This window comes from Hyaena hyaena, unplaced genomic scaffold (genome assembly GCF_003009895.1).
Source record: "Hyaena hyaena isolate Hyena2069 unplaced genomic scaffold, ASM300989v1 scaffold_392, whole genome shotgun sequence".
Classification (NCBI taxonomy): Eukaryota; Metazoa; Chordata; class Mammalia; order Carnivora; family Hyaenidae; genus Hyaena; species Hyaena hyaena.
In genome coordinates, this window is record NW_024081017.1 from 791,483 (window position 1) to 806,586 (window position 15,104).

A 15,104-nucleotide genomic window follows, 5' to 3' on the forward strand; every position below is an offset into this window, starting at 1 on the left:
TAAATTTATTTAAAAAAAAAAAAAAAAAAAAAAAAAAAAAAAAAAAAAAAAAAAAAAAAAAAAAAAAAAAAAAAAAAAAAAAAAAAAAAAAAAAAAAAAAAAAAAAAAAAAAGGAAAGAAATGGAAACCAGGGCACTATCTACCCCAACTAATCCCAGCCACTGGAGGAGGACTGAAAATGTCCAGGAAGAAGGGGCGCCTGGGTCGCTCAGTCGGTTGAGTATCCAACTTCAGCTCAGGTCATGATCTTGCTCGTGGGTTCGAGCCCTGCGTCAGGCTCTGTGCCGATGGCTCGGAGCCTGGAGCTTGCTTTGGATTCTGTGTGTCCCTCTCTTTCTGCCCCTCCTCTGCTCACGCTCTGTGGCTCTCTCAAAATAAACAAACACTAAAAAAAAAATTTTTTTTTAAAGACAGTTTCCAGGAAGCACGGGACTCCCCGAGGCTTGGGACCTGGGGTGCAGCCCTCTCGGGTCCAGACCTAAGGGTGGTACTTCCTCATAGGGATAGTTGAGAAAATCCAATGCTCTGAAGAATGGAAATCGCTTAGACCAGGGGTTGGCCCAGCAAGTGCTCAACAAACACTTATAATTATCATCATCCCAAGGGCACAGCCTCCGGTGGCTGCCACCCAAGAATTTGGGCTCATCGTTGTGATTTTACAAGGAACCTGTCATTTTCTCCTTACAACTTCCTCCATGTAAAAACGAAAATGAAACCAAGAACAGTGTAAGGACAACACTGCATGGACCAAAGAAAATCCGTCTAAGGGTCACATCGGAGGTAGGCAGGATGTCCTGGGTGTTCCTCAAACATCTGCTGACGGCCTGAAATACTGGGCCCTGCTCAGTGCACCCCAGGGCTGAGCTGCTGTCAGGTTCACTGCACCCTTGACCCCAGAGAAGTCAGCGACCCATGAAGCTCTCGCTTTCCTTGGCTGTTTCCCAGAGCCACCCCGGATGTGTAGGCTAGGACCCCGGAACCCCGGTTTTCTCCAGCTCCCTGATCTGACCCTTCACACCTCAAGGGGAGACGGGGATGTCCATCCCTCTGTCCCTGGTCCCTCCGATACTGCCCCGCCCCCAAGCCCTGCCTTCACGCCTCCTCCCATCGCTCACCTCTCCAAAGTGCATGTAGATGTACTCGCGGGCGCGCTGGTGCAGCTCGGCGCAGCCGATCTGTTCGGCGAAGTTGGCAATGCCAATGGCGTTGCTGGGGTCCAGCTGCTGCACTAGGAAGTCACTGCAGGCGCGGACAACACTGTCGATCTGGTACATGACGGCGCCGTTCATCACGTGGAGCACGCACTTCTCACCCATGGAGATGGAGGCCGTGTAGGCAAACTCAATTAGGCGCTCCATGACCTTGGGGTGGATGCCCTCGATGGACACCACCTCCATGCCCTGCTCCCGCAGCCCATTGGTGAACATGGCCTTGAAGACGGGGCTAGATGAGGCCAGCACCACCTTGTGAGCCATGAACTGGGCGGCTGGCGCGTCCTCGTACTTGACCTGCAGCGTGACGTCGCACAGCTGCTGGCTGAGCCGCAGCTCGTTCATGATGCCAAAGGCCTGCTTGGTGTGGTCCTCCAGCGTGTAGCTGAAGGTGCGGTTGCCATGCTGGGAGGGCGTCACCTCGGCTTTGCACTCGGTGGAGGCGTACATCACCGTGTCCCCTGCCCCCTCGGGGCGCTGTGACCTCAGGGGAAGGAATCGGGTGCGGGCCCCAGCCCCGCTAGGCCTCGGTTCCGGCTGCATGGGGTTCCAGGTGACAAGGGACAACACCACCACGGGCACTCAGAGGCCTGGAGGAGGGAGAGCACAGGGCTGGGGGCAGGGCCTGGGGCCAGGCCTCCTTGTATAAGATAAAGCGACTCCTAGACCAGTGTCCTTCCCAAGCCCAGCACAGAACGTCCGTCCGTCCGTGCTAACTGCCGCAGGGCCCCACCAGCCCGAGTCCACCTTGAAACACGGGTCAGATGATGTCGCTCCCTTGCTCAGAATATCCCCCCCCACCAACTCCCCATGGCACAAAGAGTAAAACCAAACTCTTCAATGGCCTAGTGAGCCCTACACAGTCAGCCTCTGTACGCCTCTCACTTTGCTCACTCCGTTCCAGCTTCCCTTCACTTCCTAGGTAGAGCATGTCTATTTTTTTATGTTTGTTTATTTTATTTTTGGGGGGGGGGAGCATGAGCCGGGGAGGAGCAGAGAGAGGGGGGTGATAGAGGATATGAAGCGGGCTCTGTGCTGACAGCAGAGAGCCCGACGCAGGGCTCGAACCCATGAACAGTAAGATCATGACCTGAGCCAAAGTCAGACGGACAGAGCTTGTCTAGCTCATTCTTTCATTCTCCTCACCGTTTATTGAGTACCTACTGTGTGCCAGGTACCGTTCTAAGCACTGGAGACTAGTGATGAGAATGCCACCCCCCGGAGATGAGGTTAGGAGAGGGATGGGCCAAAAGTAAAATAAGCATGATTCAAATAGAAATTGGGGTTATAAAAAAAAAAAGAGAGAGAGAGGAAAACAGTACTGTGACAGTGTGACTTGGGGCAGTTACTTTAAATCAGGTAGTCCTGGGGTCTGTTAGAGCTGAGACCAGAAGGATGCACGCGCACACACACACCCCGAAAGGGGTTTTCCAGGCAGAGGGAACAGCAAGTGCAAAGGCTCAGGCAGCATGAGAGAGACGATCTGGAGGCTCGGGGAGGAGGTAACGAGAGCGACTGACTACTCAAGGGAAGGTGTCCATGAACCCCGTGGAGTCTGGAGAGCCGGGCCGGGCAGAGCTGTGTTTTAAAAGGTCCTGCAGGGAGGGGCGGGAGGGGGAGGATCTGCAAGCGGCTCCCCGGGTTCTCCGTTTATTTTTCCCGGGCTCCGCGCACACTCATCTCCTTCCTGTTTTATTTCCACCGCAGCACTTGTCAGAAACGAATTGAGCTCGTCACTTGCCTGTTGAGGGACGGCCCGAGCCTCTGGCGCTCAGCCCCAGCGCCTCAGAAGGCAGGGAGCGCTGGGTAGGTGACGGTGGTGCCCACCCTCTCCGGGGCCTCCCCCACGGCCTGCCCGGGGCCTGGCACCGCTCAGGGGTCAGTGAGCGAGTGGCTGGCTGCCTGCCCGCCCCCCTGCGATGTGCCAGTGCACCCTCCTCCACCGGGCCCAGGGCGCCGCTTGGCCGCCTCTCCCCGCCCGAGGCCCCTGCCCTGCCTCTTGGTCTCCGGCCAGTCGGTCAACGGTGCCCCTTGGACAGTGGACACTTCCCCCCCACGAAGCAGCTACGTGGGGGGACTGCGCATGCCCTGCCCGAGCCGCCACCGAGGCCCGGAGAAGGGAGGAAGTGACCCCTGCCGCAGCCTTTCGACTGCCAACCCCCGGGGGCAAACCAGGCTTCCCCGACGCGCCGGGCTCCCCAGCGCTCGGGCCGAGGGGCACTCCCTGGGCCTGTCGCCCGGCCTGCGTAGCTCCCGGGCCACCCCTCCAGTCGCGCCGTCCAACAAAGGGCCAGGACTCGAGCCGCGCCCTCCGGGCCCTCCGCGGGGCCGCAGGAAACCCCAGGGCGGCCGGGCCCGCGGCGCCCAGGCCCCCGACCCCCGGGGCACTCCCGGCCCGCGGCGCCAGTTCCCCGGGCGCAGGCCGCCTCACTCACCCCGCCATGGCCGCGCTCGAGCTCCGCCTCCGTCGCCCAGGCCCGGGCGCCTCCATCGCTGCGCGCCGGGGGGAGGCGCGGAGCGCGCGCAGGTCACCATGACTAAGCAGAGCCGGGCGCCGGCCGTGTCAGAATAAAAGTCCCCGCGGCCCCGGGGCCTCGGGCGGCGGGGACGGCGGGGACCGCGGAGGGGCCGCTCTCCCCGCCCCCGCTCCCGCCGGCACCGGCCGGGCGGCGCAGCCCCAGCGCAGCCAGCGCTGCGCCCGTCGCTGCGGCGCGGCGCACCCGGCCGCGTGGTCGGAGCCGCCGGGAGTCGGAGCCGCCGGGAGTCAGAGCCCCAGGTTCGAGGCCCGGCGCGGCCCTGCCTGCACCGGAGCTCGGTGGACCAGCCCTCCCGGCCGGAGCGCTCACCTCGGCCCCCGCGTAGCCTCGTAGCTCTCGCCGCGGGGTGGGGATGCCCGGGGCACCGCGGCGGCTCCGGGCACGGTGGTGCCACCCGCGCGTAGAGCTTCCGGGAAACCCGAGGGTCCGGGGCCCGGCCGGGGAGGCTCCCGCCTAACTTTCGCTCGGGGCGGGGGGGGGGGGGCGCCGAGGGCGCCTCCGCTCTCGGGGGACCTTGGCTCTGGGGCCGCGAGGCCTGCGGGGTCTCGGATGTCGGGTGGGGGGCAGCCTCGGGAAGGCCTGGAAGGAGGCGGGGAGAGGGCGGAGAGGGCGCGGCGGGGAAGGAGCCGAGATTCCCCGCCCTTCCCGCAGGTGCCCGGTGCCCCGGAGCGAGGAGCGGGCGAGGGCACATGGCCAGGCAGGCCCGGTGCGTCCCGGTTGGCACTGTCCCTTCCATCCGTCTGATTTCGTCGTCTAGGCGCGGGGCTGCTCTCCCCGACCAGCTCTTCTCTCTGTAATCCCACATAGCTCGGGCCTCGCGGTCCAGTGGCCGCAGGATCCTGCTAGAATTATTTACCTAGTTGGCTTTTCCTTGTCTTTATTTGCTACCTCCAGTCTAGAGGCGCGTGAAGCTTGCCTACAGGCGTGTGAAGCCGGGCCCTGCCACTCTACCACCGTAGGGAGAGTTCCAAACGCAACGCAACTTCTCCACGCTGCTAATACTGGCACCTGCCTGCTAGGTTATCGTGAGGACTAAATGCGAACGCAGGTGCCCAATAGACATGAACAATTGTTATTTTTCATCGTAAGAGATACTGATTCACCATTTATGCCGGTTATGATATAAAGTTAATCTTTAAATGCATTTAATTAATTTATTTATGCATTTCTTTGGGAGAGAGAGGAAGCACACAAACAGGGGAGGGACAGAGAGAGAGAGAGAGGGAGAATCTCATGCAGGCTTCACTCCCAACACGGAGTCTGGCGGGAGGGAGCAACCGAAATCAAGAGACAGAGGCTTAACTTACTGAGCCCCAGGAGCCCCAAAATGTATTATATTATTTATTTTTTTTTTTTGTAATGTTTTAAATATTGTTGAGAGAGAGGGAGAGACAGAGTGAGCAGAGGAGGGTCAGAGAGAGAGGGAGACACAGAATCTGAAGCAGGCTCCAGGCTCTGAGCTGTCAGCACAGAGCCGGACACGGGGCTCGAACCCACGAACCGTGAGATCATGACCTGAGCCGAAGTTGGACACTAACCGACTGAGCCACCCAGGTGCCGCTAAATGTATTTATTTTTAAAAGTGTCCATCTTGGGGCACCTGGGTGGCTCAGTCGGTTAAGTGTCCAACTGTGGTTCAGATCATGATCTCAGGGTTCATGAAGTTCTGGCCCCATCCTGGGCTCAGTGCTGATAGTGTGGAACCTGCTTGGGATTCTCTCTCTGCCTCTCCCCTGCTTGCTCGTTCTCTCTCTCTCTCAAAAATAAAATAAATAAACTTTAAGAGAGTCTATCTTAGCCAAACTATGGAAGGAGCCTAAATGTCTATCCATAGATGAATGGATAAAGAAGTGGTATATGTATATAATGGGATATTACTTGCCATAAATAAAGAGTGAAATCGTGCCATTTGCAGCAACATACATGGATCTAGAAAGTATAACGCTAAGCGAAAAAACAAGCCAGCCAGAGAAAGACAAATACCATATGATTTCAGTCATGTGTGGAATTTAAGAAACAAAACAAACGAACAAACCAAAAAAGAGAGAGAACCCAAAAAACAGACTCTAAGCTATAGAGAACACAGTGGTGGTTACCGGGGGGATGGGTGAAATAGGTGAAGGAGATTAAGGAGTGTGCTTATGCTGATGAGCACTGAGTAATGTATAGAATTGGGTTTTTTTTAATTTTTTGTAATGTTTTTTATTTATTTTTGAGAGAGAGAAAGACAGCATGAGCAGGGGAGGGTCAGAGAGAGAGACACACAGAATCTGAAACAGGCTCCAGGCTCTGAGCTAGCTGTCAGCACAGAGCCGGATACAGGGCTTGAACCCATGAACCGTGAGATCATGCCCTGAGCTGAAGTTGGACACATAACCAACTGAGCCACCCAGGTGCCCCGTTTTTAAAAAATGTTTAATGTTTTTTATTTATAAAATTGTTGAATCACTATATTGGACACTTGAAATTAATATAATTCTCTCTCTCTGCTCCTCCCCTACTTGCGCTCTCTCAAAATAAATACTTAAAAAAAACAGAACCATAAAAACAACAACAACGAGGTAAACATTCAGCAAATGTCCTAATCCTTTTTTTTTTTTTTAATATTTTTATTTATTACTAGGAGAGAGATAGAGAGACAGCGTGAGCAGGGGAGGGTCAGAGAGAGAGGGAGATACAGACTCTGAAACAGGCCCCAGGCTCTGAGCTGGCAGTCAGCACAGAGCCCGACGCGGGGCTCGAACCCACAAACTGCGAGATCATGACCTAAGTGAAAGTCGGACGCTTAACCAACTAAGCCACCCAGGCGCCCCTGTCCTAATCCTTTTCACTGGCTGCATAGTATTTCACAGTGTGGATGTGCCACAATTTATGACCCCAGGATCCTGTAGAGGGCCACCGGGCTTGAGTTCTATCCTTTGCCTTTATACACAGCACTGCAGCGCACATCCGTGTACATACATCCTCCTGCACGTGTGCAAGTGTACCTTGGATAAATCTCTACAAGTCACATCACTGGCTCACAGAGCCTGTAGATTTGATTTTGAGATAGGAGAGATTGCCTTCCGCACGTTCTGACAGGGTGCTGGCTTCCGGCAACCTGGGCCACTCCGCTTATTCACTGACTGCTATGGCGCCCCTTCTGGCGCGGTCCAGAACTGCAGCTCTACTCAACAGCACCCCCTCCCCGCCCCTCCGGTCCTCTGGCTTGGATTTAATCCTAGACTGAGCAGGGATGTTGCATCTTGAAAATTCACTCCTAAAGCTGGCGGAATCTTTTCTTAGACCAACATCTTTTTAGCCTGGCATTTCTTTCCTTTATTCACCTAGTTTTCATTGAGATGGACTTTTTTTTCCTTTTATAAAAGGTTTTATATAGAGTATCTTTAGGAAGTAAACTTCCCAAGTGCAGTTGAAATTTGAGTCAGTTTGCCATCTAGCTTTTCAGGAATGCATGTATATCACATATGGTAAGAATTATTCCTATGAGATACTCAGTTTAAATTTTGGGGGGTGGGATGGAGCGCCTGGGTGGCTCTGTCAGTTAAGCATTTGACTTCAGCTCAGGCCATGATCTCTTAGTTCATGAGTGATTCAAATCCTGCTTGGAGCTATCTGCTGTTAGCATGGAGCCCACTTCAGATCCTCTGCCTCCTTCTCTCTCTGCCCTCCCCTGCTCGTGCTCTCTCTCTCTCTCTCCCCCAAAAATAAATAAACATTAAAATCTCTTAAGTTTTTTTATTTTTATGAAGCCATTTTGTTCGAAAACTGGAAGTAATGTATCTTTATGTCTTTTCAAAGATATATAGTATTTCTTTTTTTAAAGATTATTTTTAGAACAGAATTTTAAAAATTTTATCTATTTATTTACCTATTTTGAGAGAGAGAGAGAGAGCGCACAAGCCGGAGAAGGGCAGAGGGAAAGGCAGAGAGATTTCCAAGCAGGCTCCACTCTGCCAGGGCAGAGCCCGATGCAGGGCTTGAACCCACAAACTGCAAGATCGTGATCTGAGCCAAAACTAAGAGTCAGACACTCAACCGACTAAGCCACCCAGGCACCCCAACATTTATTTATTTTTGAAAGACAGTGAAGGAGCATGAGCAGGGAAGGGAGAGAGAGAGGAGGGGAGAGAGAATCCCAAGCCGACTCCGCACTGTCAGTGCGGAGCCCGATGCACAGAGTTGAACCCATGAGCAGGGAGGTCATGACCTGAGCTAAAGTCAGACGCTTAATTGACTGAGTCACCCAGGTTCCCCTAGCTTGATTTTTTTTTTTAAATGTTTAAATAAGGGACACCTGGGTGGCTCACTCGGCTGAACATCCAGCTCTTGATCTCAGCTCAGGTCGTGATCTCAAGGGTTGTGAGTTCAAGCCCCCAGATGGGCTCCGCGCCGGTGCAGAGCTTGCTTGGGGTTCTCTCTCTCCCTTTCTCTGCACCCCTCTCAAGTAAATAAATTAATATTTTAAAATGTTTAAATTAAAAAGTGCTATGGATTGAATTGCATTGCCCCCTCCTCCGGAGTATGAATATCATATGTTAAATCCCTAATCCCCACTCTGATGGTATTTGGAGATGGGGTTTGGGGGAGGATGAGGTAATTGAAGGTGGGGCCCCATGATGGGATTAGGACCCTTATAAGAAGAGACCCCAGGGAGCTTGATTTCTCTATACCGGGAGAGGACACACCAGCAGCAAGTGACCATCTGCTACTGGTCATGCTGGTGCCCTCATGTCGGGCTTCCAGCCCCCAGAACTGTGAGAAATACATTTCTGCTGTTTAAACTGCCCCGATAATCGTGTTTGTCATAGGCAGCCTGAGCCGACTAAAACAGCAAGATGGCATGAAACCTGGGGGTAGGCAACAATTTCCAAGATCTCCTAGTAAGTGAACAAAGCAAGGTGCAGAGCAGTGTTAGAGTGTCAGAAAAAGAGAAGAGTGTTACAAGTCAGCCCGTTTATCCGTTTATCCACCGAACAGCTCTGGAACTCTCCAAGGAATTCTGCCCCCCCCCCCCCCACCCCCCCCCCCCCCCCGTGATCATGTCCGAAAAGGCGAACTGGTGCTTTTCAAATTTTGTAAAATAGGAATCAGTGAGTAAATCCCCTGCCATCACACTATCAAATAACTGAACAGAGGAGCGAGCTGCAGGTTTCCCTGGAAGGTAAAGGAGTCTGGGGTCTGGGGCACCAGGCCCCGGGCGCGGGGGCAGGTGGGAATTAGGTCAGGTCCTGGGAGTGTCCAGCCTTGAGTGTATTTGTGTTTCAGGAAATAAGTTGATTTGCGGTGCGTGTGACCTGCAGGGATGACCTGAACGTAGCCAGCGGGACACTCAGGCCCCCAGGCTGGGTCAGCGGCCCCCCAAAAACACACTGCTGGCTCTGTGGCCGCCTGCAGCTGTAGGGTCTCCAGGAGCCCGAAGCCCCCTGTCCCCCCTGGGGCGGCAGTGTCGCACCAGGGTCAGGAATGCATCTAGGGACAGCCAGTGGCCACAGCCAGTGTGCCCTGAGCCTTTTATGGGCACACACAGGGCCCCCTCACCCCCAGACAAGAATGCAGACCACTGAGGGAGGGCATGTCTGGCTTCACCACACCCCTCCAAGCCAGACACCAGGCCTGCGCCTCTTTGGGCCCCGGGCCCTGACCGTCTGGGCTGGTATCTTGGCCCAGACACCGGGCAAGGTACTCACTGCTTAGAGTTTCCTCATCTGTCAAATCGGGGTGAGGAAACCCACTTTGCAAGGTTGAAGTAAGGGGGACAGTAAGCTGTGTCTTGGGCCTACCGCTTGGGGGGGGGGGAGACTAGCCAGACACAATAGGCTGTAACTTGTTATTACTTTATTATAATTTCATTTTTTTACGAAGGATCTGACACCACGCTCGGAGAAATCCCGTTTCCGGGAGGAATTGGCTGTGTCTCCCATGGTCAGATTTTAGGGCGCCCTGTCTTTGGTTTCCTGTCCTCTAACCTGGGGAGGGGAGCTGCCCTTGATCCCTTTCTTTCTGTCACACTCCACTCCTCAGGAATCCCATCTGCTGTCTCCAAGATCTATTCCGAATCCTCACCATCTGAGTCCCCATCACTGCTCCCCTGGGCCACGTGGCTGCAGACACCTTGAACTTGTTCTCGCTTCTACCTTCACCCTTACAGAGATCCGCAAACATCTGAAGCACATCACTTCTGCCCTCTGCCTCCCACCTCACTCAGAGCAAAACCAAAGTCCTCCACGGGACCCACAAGGCTCTGCACTGTCTATGCCGACATTTCCCTGATTTTTTTCCCCTCCCACCATCCATCCCCTCCATCGGCTGCTCCAGCCAGCAAGGGGATCTTTGCTTTTCATAGAATACGCAGGCATGTTTCCTCAGGGCCTTTGCACGGCTGTTCCCTCTCCCTGAAATGCTCTTCCTTCAAGTGTCCCCAGGGCAATGACCTCTCAGCTTACATCCTCTGTCACCGCTCCTGCAGAGAAGCGTCCCCCCGACCACCATCGCATCACGGTACTGGAGCTGGAATTATGTCCAGGCTTTCTTCACTCCTTATTGCCGGTGTCCCCCATCAGAACGTCAATTCCACAAGGGCCGCGACTTTTGGTCTGTTTGGCTCACTGCTGTGGGGTTTAGCCTCAATAAAATACATTTCCCTTCGTCTCTTCTGTCTCCACCGCCTTCGCTGCTTTTCCTACAAATGCCTTTATTTAAAAAAGTCTGCAAAACAGCTCTTAGGGAGGGAATGGCGGGCCCGAGGGGCGTCAGTCTGCGGCCGGTGCCGGTACCAGGGTCAGGGCGGCTGTGGGCGCCCCGGGGCTGCCAGTGGAGCCGCTCGTGTCCGGCCCGTCCCGCTGGGGCGAGGAGCGCTCGGAGGGGCTGGAGCTGCCGTCCAAGCCAGGGGGCAGCCAGCGGTTCAGGCCTCCCGAAGCCCCAGCAGCGCTCTCGGACTCCTGGGAGGCTCTGTGCCTCCTCCTGCAGGGGCGGCGGCCGCAGCAGAAGAGACGCAGGAGGGCGTTGCGCAGGTCGCGGTTGGTGAGCGTGTAAATGATCGGGTTCAGAAGCGAGTTGGCCATGGCCAGCCCCAGGAAGGGGTCGGCCTGCAAGAGCACGGGGCAGGCGCGCGCCGGGCACGCCACGTCGAGCAAGAGCAGCAGGAAGAGGGGGCCCCAACACGCCACGAAGGCCAGGAGCACCACGCTGAACGTGCGCAACAGCGCCAGCGAGCGCGGCGTGTGGCGGGCCCGCGTCGAGGCGCCCCGGGCGGCCCGCGGGCGCTCCCGCAGGCGGCGCGCGTTGGCACGCACCTGGCAGTAGATGCGCGCGTAGAGCGCGCAGATGGCGGCCAGGATGCCGAGGAAGGCGAGCACGCAGAAGAGCACGTAGGCCTTGGCGTAGAGCGGCAGGACGGTGGAGCAGGCGTCCAGGCGGCCCAGACAGTTCCAGCCGAGCCACGGCAGCAGTCCGAGAAGCAGCGACACGCCCCAGGCGGCGGCCGCCATCGCCAGCGTGCGTCCCCGACTGGAGGCGGGTGCGGGTCCTCGGCGGGCCATGGTGAGGCGGCGCTCAAGCGCGATGGCCAGGAGGCTCAGCACGGACGCGGCGAGCGCCACGAAGACGCCCCCCTCACGGGCGAACCAGAGCGTGGGCGACAGGCGCAGCGTGAGAGGCCCCGACAGCAGGATGTTGGCGGCGTAGGCCGCGCCCGCCAGCAGGTCGGACAGCGTAAGGCTGCCCAGGAGCAGGAACATGGGCGCGTGGAAGCGCGGGTGGCGCCCAAGCACGAACAGCACCGCCAAGTTCTCGAGCACGATGAGCGCGCACACGGCCAGGCACACGACAGCGTCGGCGCGCAGCCCCGCGCCGGGCTGGTAGCGCGCACCGCGGAGCTTGCCGGTGTAATTGTAATGCAAGACGATGACCTCGCTCACCGGCGCCGGCCGCAGCAGCCCGGGCTCCATGGGCCGCCTGCCCCAAGGCTGCGGAGAGGTGAAACGGAGGGTCAGGTGAGGAGGCGGGCACGGTGGCGCCGGGTGGCTCCGGGTGGCGCCGCCCCGGGAAAGGGACCCTAACCCCGACCCACCCACCACTGCACACCTCCGCCAGGACCCAGAGGGCGTTCGGGATGGAAAGGAGGTGTCCACGGAGACAGGCCAAGGCAAAAGACACGCAAGGAATATCAGAGGGGACATGGTGACACAGAGTCTCGCAGGAAAGGGACACTAATAATCACACAACCTGGGATATCCAGGGGCAGATTCAATCATGGACGGGAACGCACACAAATGCAGCGACGCGCACAGTCACAAACTAGAGCAACCGTACAAAGTCACACCCCATCAGGGAAACGGGCAAGTTTATTCACACATGAACAGAGCTGCACAGACAGGCACATACAGGGACCTGAATTCAGTCACATTCACACGGGGTCTCACGCCCACTCGCACAGACCACAGTTTCACAACCTCCACCCATGCCCAGCCTGCAGCCCACAGCTCTACAAGCCACATGCCTCGCTCAACCTGGCACAACCTTCACCCACCACACGCGCGCACAAACACACACACCATACAAAAACCAGTAAGGGAGCAGAGTCTGGTCTACTTTGCAGAGGCAGAGCCTGAGGGCAGCAGACAGGCTCCAGATCTCACAGACAGGCTTTTGCAGAGGGGCGCACATGTCATTAGAGTATAATAATACTTCCCAGGGGCGCCTGGGTGGCTCAGGCAGTAAGCGTGGGACTCTCGACTTCGGCTCAGGCTCATGATCAGGTCATGATCTCACAGTTGGTGAGTTCCAGCTCCATGTGAGGCTCTGTGCTCACAGGGCGGAGCCTGCTTGGGATCCTCGCCCTCTCTCTCTGTCCGCCCCCGCCCTCAAAATAAATAAATAAACTTAAAAGAAATATTTCCCATCTGAGACTTCACCCTTTAATCCCCTTGACAGCTCTCCCCTTAATCCCAAGTTACAGATGGGAAAGTGGCTCTAAAGAAGTGCCTCACACATAGGAGACGCAAAGGTGCTCATGCTCCTGGGCAAATACAGCTACTCAGAAATGGTCACATCGCGGCGCGAGTCCCACTTAATAGAGGAGAAAACCGAGTCCTGGGAAGGGGAGCTGACTTGTTTGGACCTGGGGGGAGCGAATGCAACCCAGGCGGCCTCAGCGGCACTCAAGGAACAAAGGCAAATGCAAACCTACAGAGAGTCACCGACCCAGCCACGCTGAAGGGGGGCGGGGGGGGGGGCATCAAATACATGCAAACACGGGTTACACTCGCTCTGATGGGGACATCTCCCGCCTCCCCCAGGTTTGCCTGGCGGCAAGATTGAAGTAGCCAAACTCGCAGTGGCACGGCGGGAGAGGGCGAGGCCAGGGGATTCCAAGCTTCCCCACTCCCATCCTCGGCCCCCGCATCCAGCCTGGGAGTCGCCGGCTTCCCTCCTCCCCCGCCCCCCACTCCCCAGGCCTCCGGGGAAACCCGAACAAGGAGACCGGGGTAGTGGTCAGGGCAACCTCCTGCGGGCCAGCCTGAGTCCCCGCGCGCGCCTGGAGACCCAGTGCTGCATACTCACCCCTGCGCCCTGGTCGCGCGCCCCTGGCAGTCGCGCTGCCAGGAGCAGAGTGAGCGGACGCAGACGCGAGGCGGGGCGCGGGGCAGGGTGGGGGAGAGAGGGGGAGAAGGGCGGGGAGCCGGGCTGGAGCTGGCGCGCAGAGGGGGCGGGCCACAACGCGGACCGCTGGCCGTCGCAAACAGTTGCCCCCTCCCCTTGGCGTCCGGGCACCCAGCCCGTGGCTGCCAGCCTGTGCCACCCGCCGCGGCACCGGAGCGCGCCCCGGCGGCGACTGGCACCGGCGAGCCCTTGGTCGCCCCCTCCGGGCCTGAACTTCTTTCCCAGGGACGCTCCGTCGCGGTGGGAGGACCCGGAGTCTCGGGAAGGGGAGGTTCTCTACAGGGGCGGTCGCAGCCTGAGCCTCTTCCCGCCCCGCAGCAGAGGGGTCCTGTCTGTCCTCTGGAGACTGGACACTGGCCCCTCCCCATTACCCGCCTACCTTCCAGCTGAGCCTCGGGCGGGGGGGGGGGGGCTGCACCTCAAGAACGCCGCACCGTCGAGGGACCGCGGCAGCGCAGATTAGAAGGGGTCTTCAGCAAGGGAAACGGTAGCCTCAGTCCCCTCTCCCCAGCGGATGGGAACTCGGGGCGCAGGCCACTCTCCATTCCCCGGGTCCCACGCCTGGCTTTCTGCGAGTTCTGGAGGAGAAGGTGAAGGCAGGATTCTGGTGGGAGCCCCCCTCTCCCCAGATGAGAAAGGTCTGGATCGTATGCCCTCCTGGCTCCCCCACCCCCACCCCCTTATTGCTTCCAACAATGTGACTTACTCATTTACCGTGTTTCTGGGCTGTGTCCCCATCAGACTGTCAGTCCCCGTGGAGGCAGGGATTAGCATCTGTCTGGGCAGTGCCCAGGCCCTATAAGTAAACCGGCGAGTGAGTGAATGAATGTTTCCCTCGCTTTCTCGGTGTGCATCTGTTTCATTGGGTCTCTCGGATCCGTCTCTCTTTCTCCCTGTCTCTCAGTCGTTGGCTGTGTCTTGTGTCGCTGTCTCACGCTTCTCCCAGGCCTGCACCCCTCCAGAGGGCCAGTCTCGGCTAGCCCCACACCCCCACTGCCAGTTCCCAGGAACTTTCTGGCCAGGCCCAGCTCCCGCACCCTCAGACCAGAGGCTACAGGCGGGAAGGGGGCTGGGGCCTGGTTGCCACAGACCTTCACCAGGATGGTGCCCTTTGACTCAGCAGTGGGTAGGGTGAGGGCGTCCCAGGGGCGCTGAATTAGAGGCTGGGGGTGAGGGATCACGAGGGGCACCCGGGCCTGGTTGTGGCTCCACGTAGCCCCTTGGGGATCCCCGCGGCTTCTGCCCCCGCTGTTCTCTGGGGAGGCGGAGACACGTGCGAGACAGCGCGGTCAGCCGGTCAGCGGGGCTGGAGTAAAGGGGTGGGTAGCGCCTTAGTGCGGGTGCCCCGTGGCCTTGCCCACCAAACCCTGAAGATTCCCCAGATGCTGTGGGGCCGCACAGGCCTGGATAAATGACCCTTTTCTGTAAAGGGGGAAGCCACATCCCCTGTGGGAAGGGGCCTCTTCACACCTCCCAGGCGTCAGTCTCACCTCGGTGAGGTTCTATGCTGCAAAGGGGGGGGGCCTTCCGGCCTTCCTCCAGGGCCTCCAGCCCTCCCTCCCCCCTACCCTCCCTCCCTCCCTTCCTCCCGCTACCTCCTCTTTTCTATAGAGTGGGACCCTGACTTCTCCCAGATGGACGCCTCTGGGCTTCCGCCTCTGCCCACCATTCCACACCTGTGGCTCAGTTCTTA

The 15,104-nt window shown here is 57.6% G+C and overlaps 2 protein-coding genes across 3 annotated transcripts in view; both read right to left on the bottom strand.

Annotated features, from left to right (window-relative positions):
* The window catches only part of KEAP1 (kelch like ECH associated protein 1), an 8,958-nt gene extending 4,794 nt beyond the window's left edge, over positions 1 to 4,164 (bottom strand). The window contains exons 1-2 of one of the 2 annotated variants that reach the window (XM_039251003.1): positions 4,058 to 4,164; positions 1,116 to 1,801 (exon numbers count right to left, since the gene is read on the bottom strand). In XM_039251003.1, coding sequence (XP_039106934.1) covers positions 1,116 to 1,754 — 639 coding nt within the window. In that variant the 5' untranslated portion in view covers positions 1,755 to 1,801; positions 4,058 to 4,164. Of the gene's footprint in view, positions 1 to 1,115; positions 1,802 to 3,646; positions 3,835 to 4,057 lie in introns of those variants that run through there. The other variant, XM_039251002.1, reaches the window with a different exon arrangement.
* Positions 4,165 to 9,569: 5,405 nt separating this feature from the next.
* S1PR5 (sphingosine-1-phosphate receptor 5) lies at positions 9,570 to 13,391 on the bottom strand. The gene is made up of 2 exons (XM_039250947.1): positions 13,313 to 13,391; positions 9,570 to 11,715 (listed from the first exon to the last, which is right to left on the bottom strand). The coding sequence occupies exon 2, from the start codon at positions 11,695 to 11,697 to the stop codon at positions 10,501 to 10,503; it is 1,197 nt and encodes a 398-aa protein (XP_039106878.1). The 5' UTR covers positions 11,698 to 11,715; positions 13,313 to 13,391; the 3' UTR covers positions 9,570 to 10,500.
* Positions 13,392 to 15,104: the final 1,713 nt, after the last annotated feature.

Bases quoted from the DNA above. Each gene is read 5' to 3' on its own strand.
- S1PR5 (XM_039250947.1), bottom strand. From the start codon at position 11,697: ATGGAGCCCGGGCTGCTGCGGCCGGCGCCGGTGAGCGAGGTCATCGTC.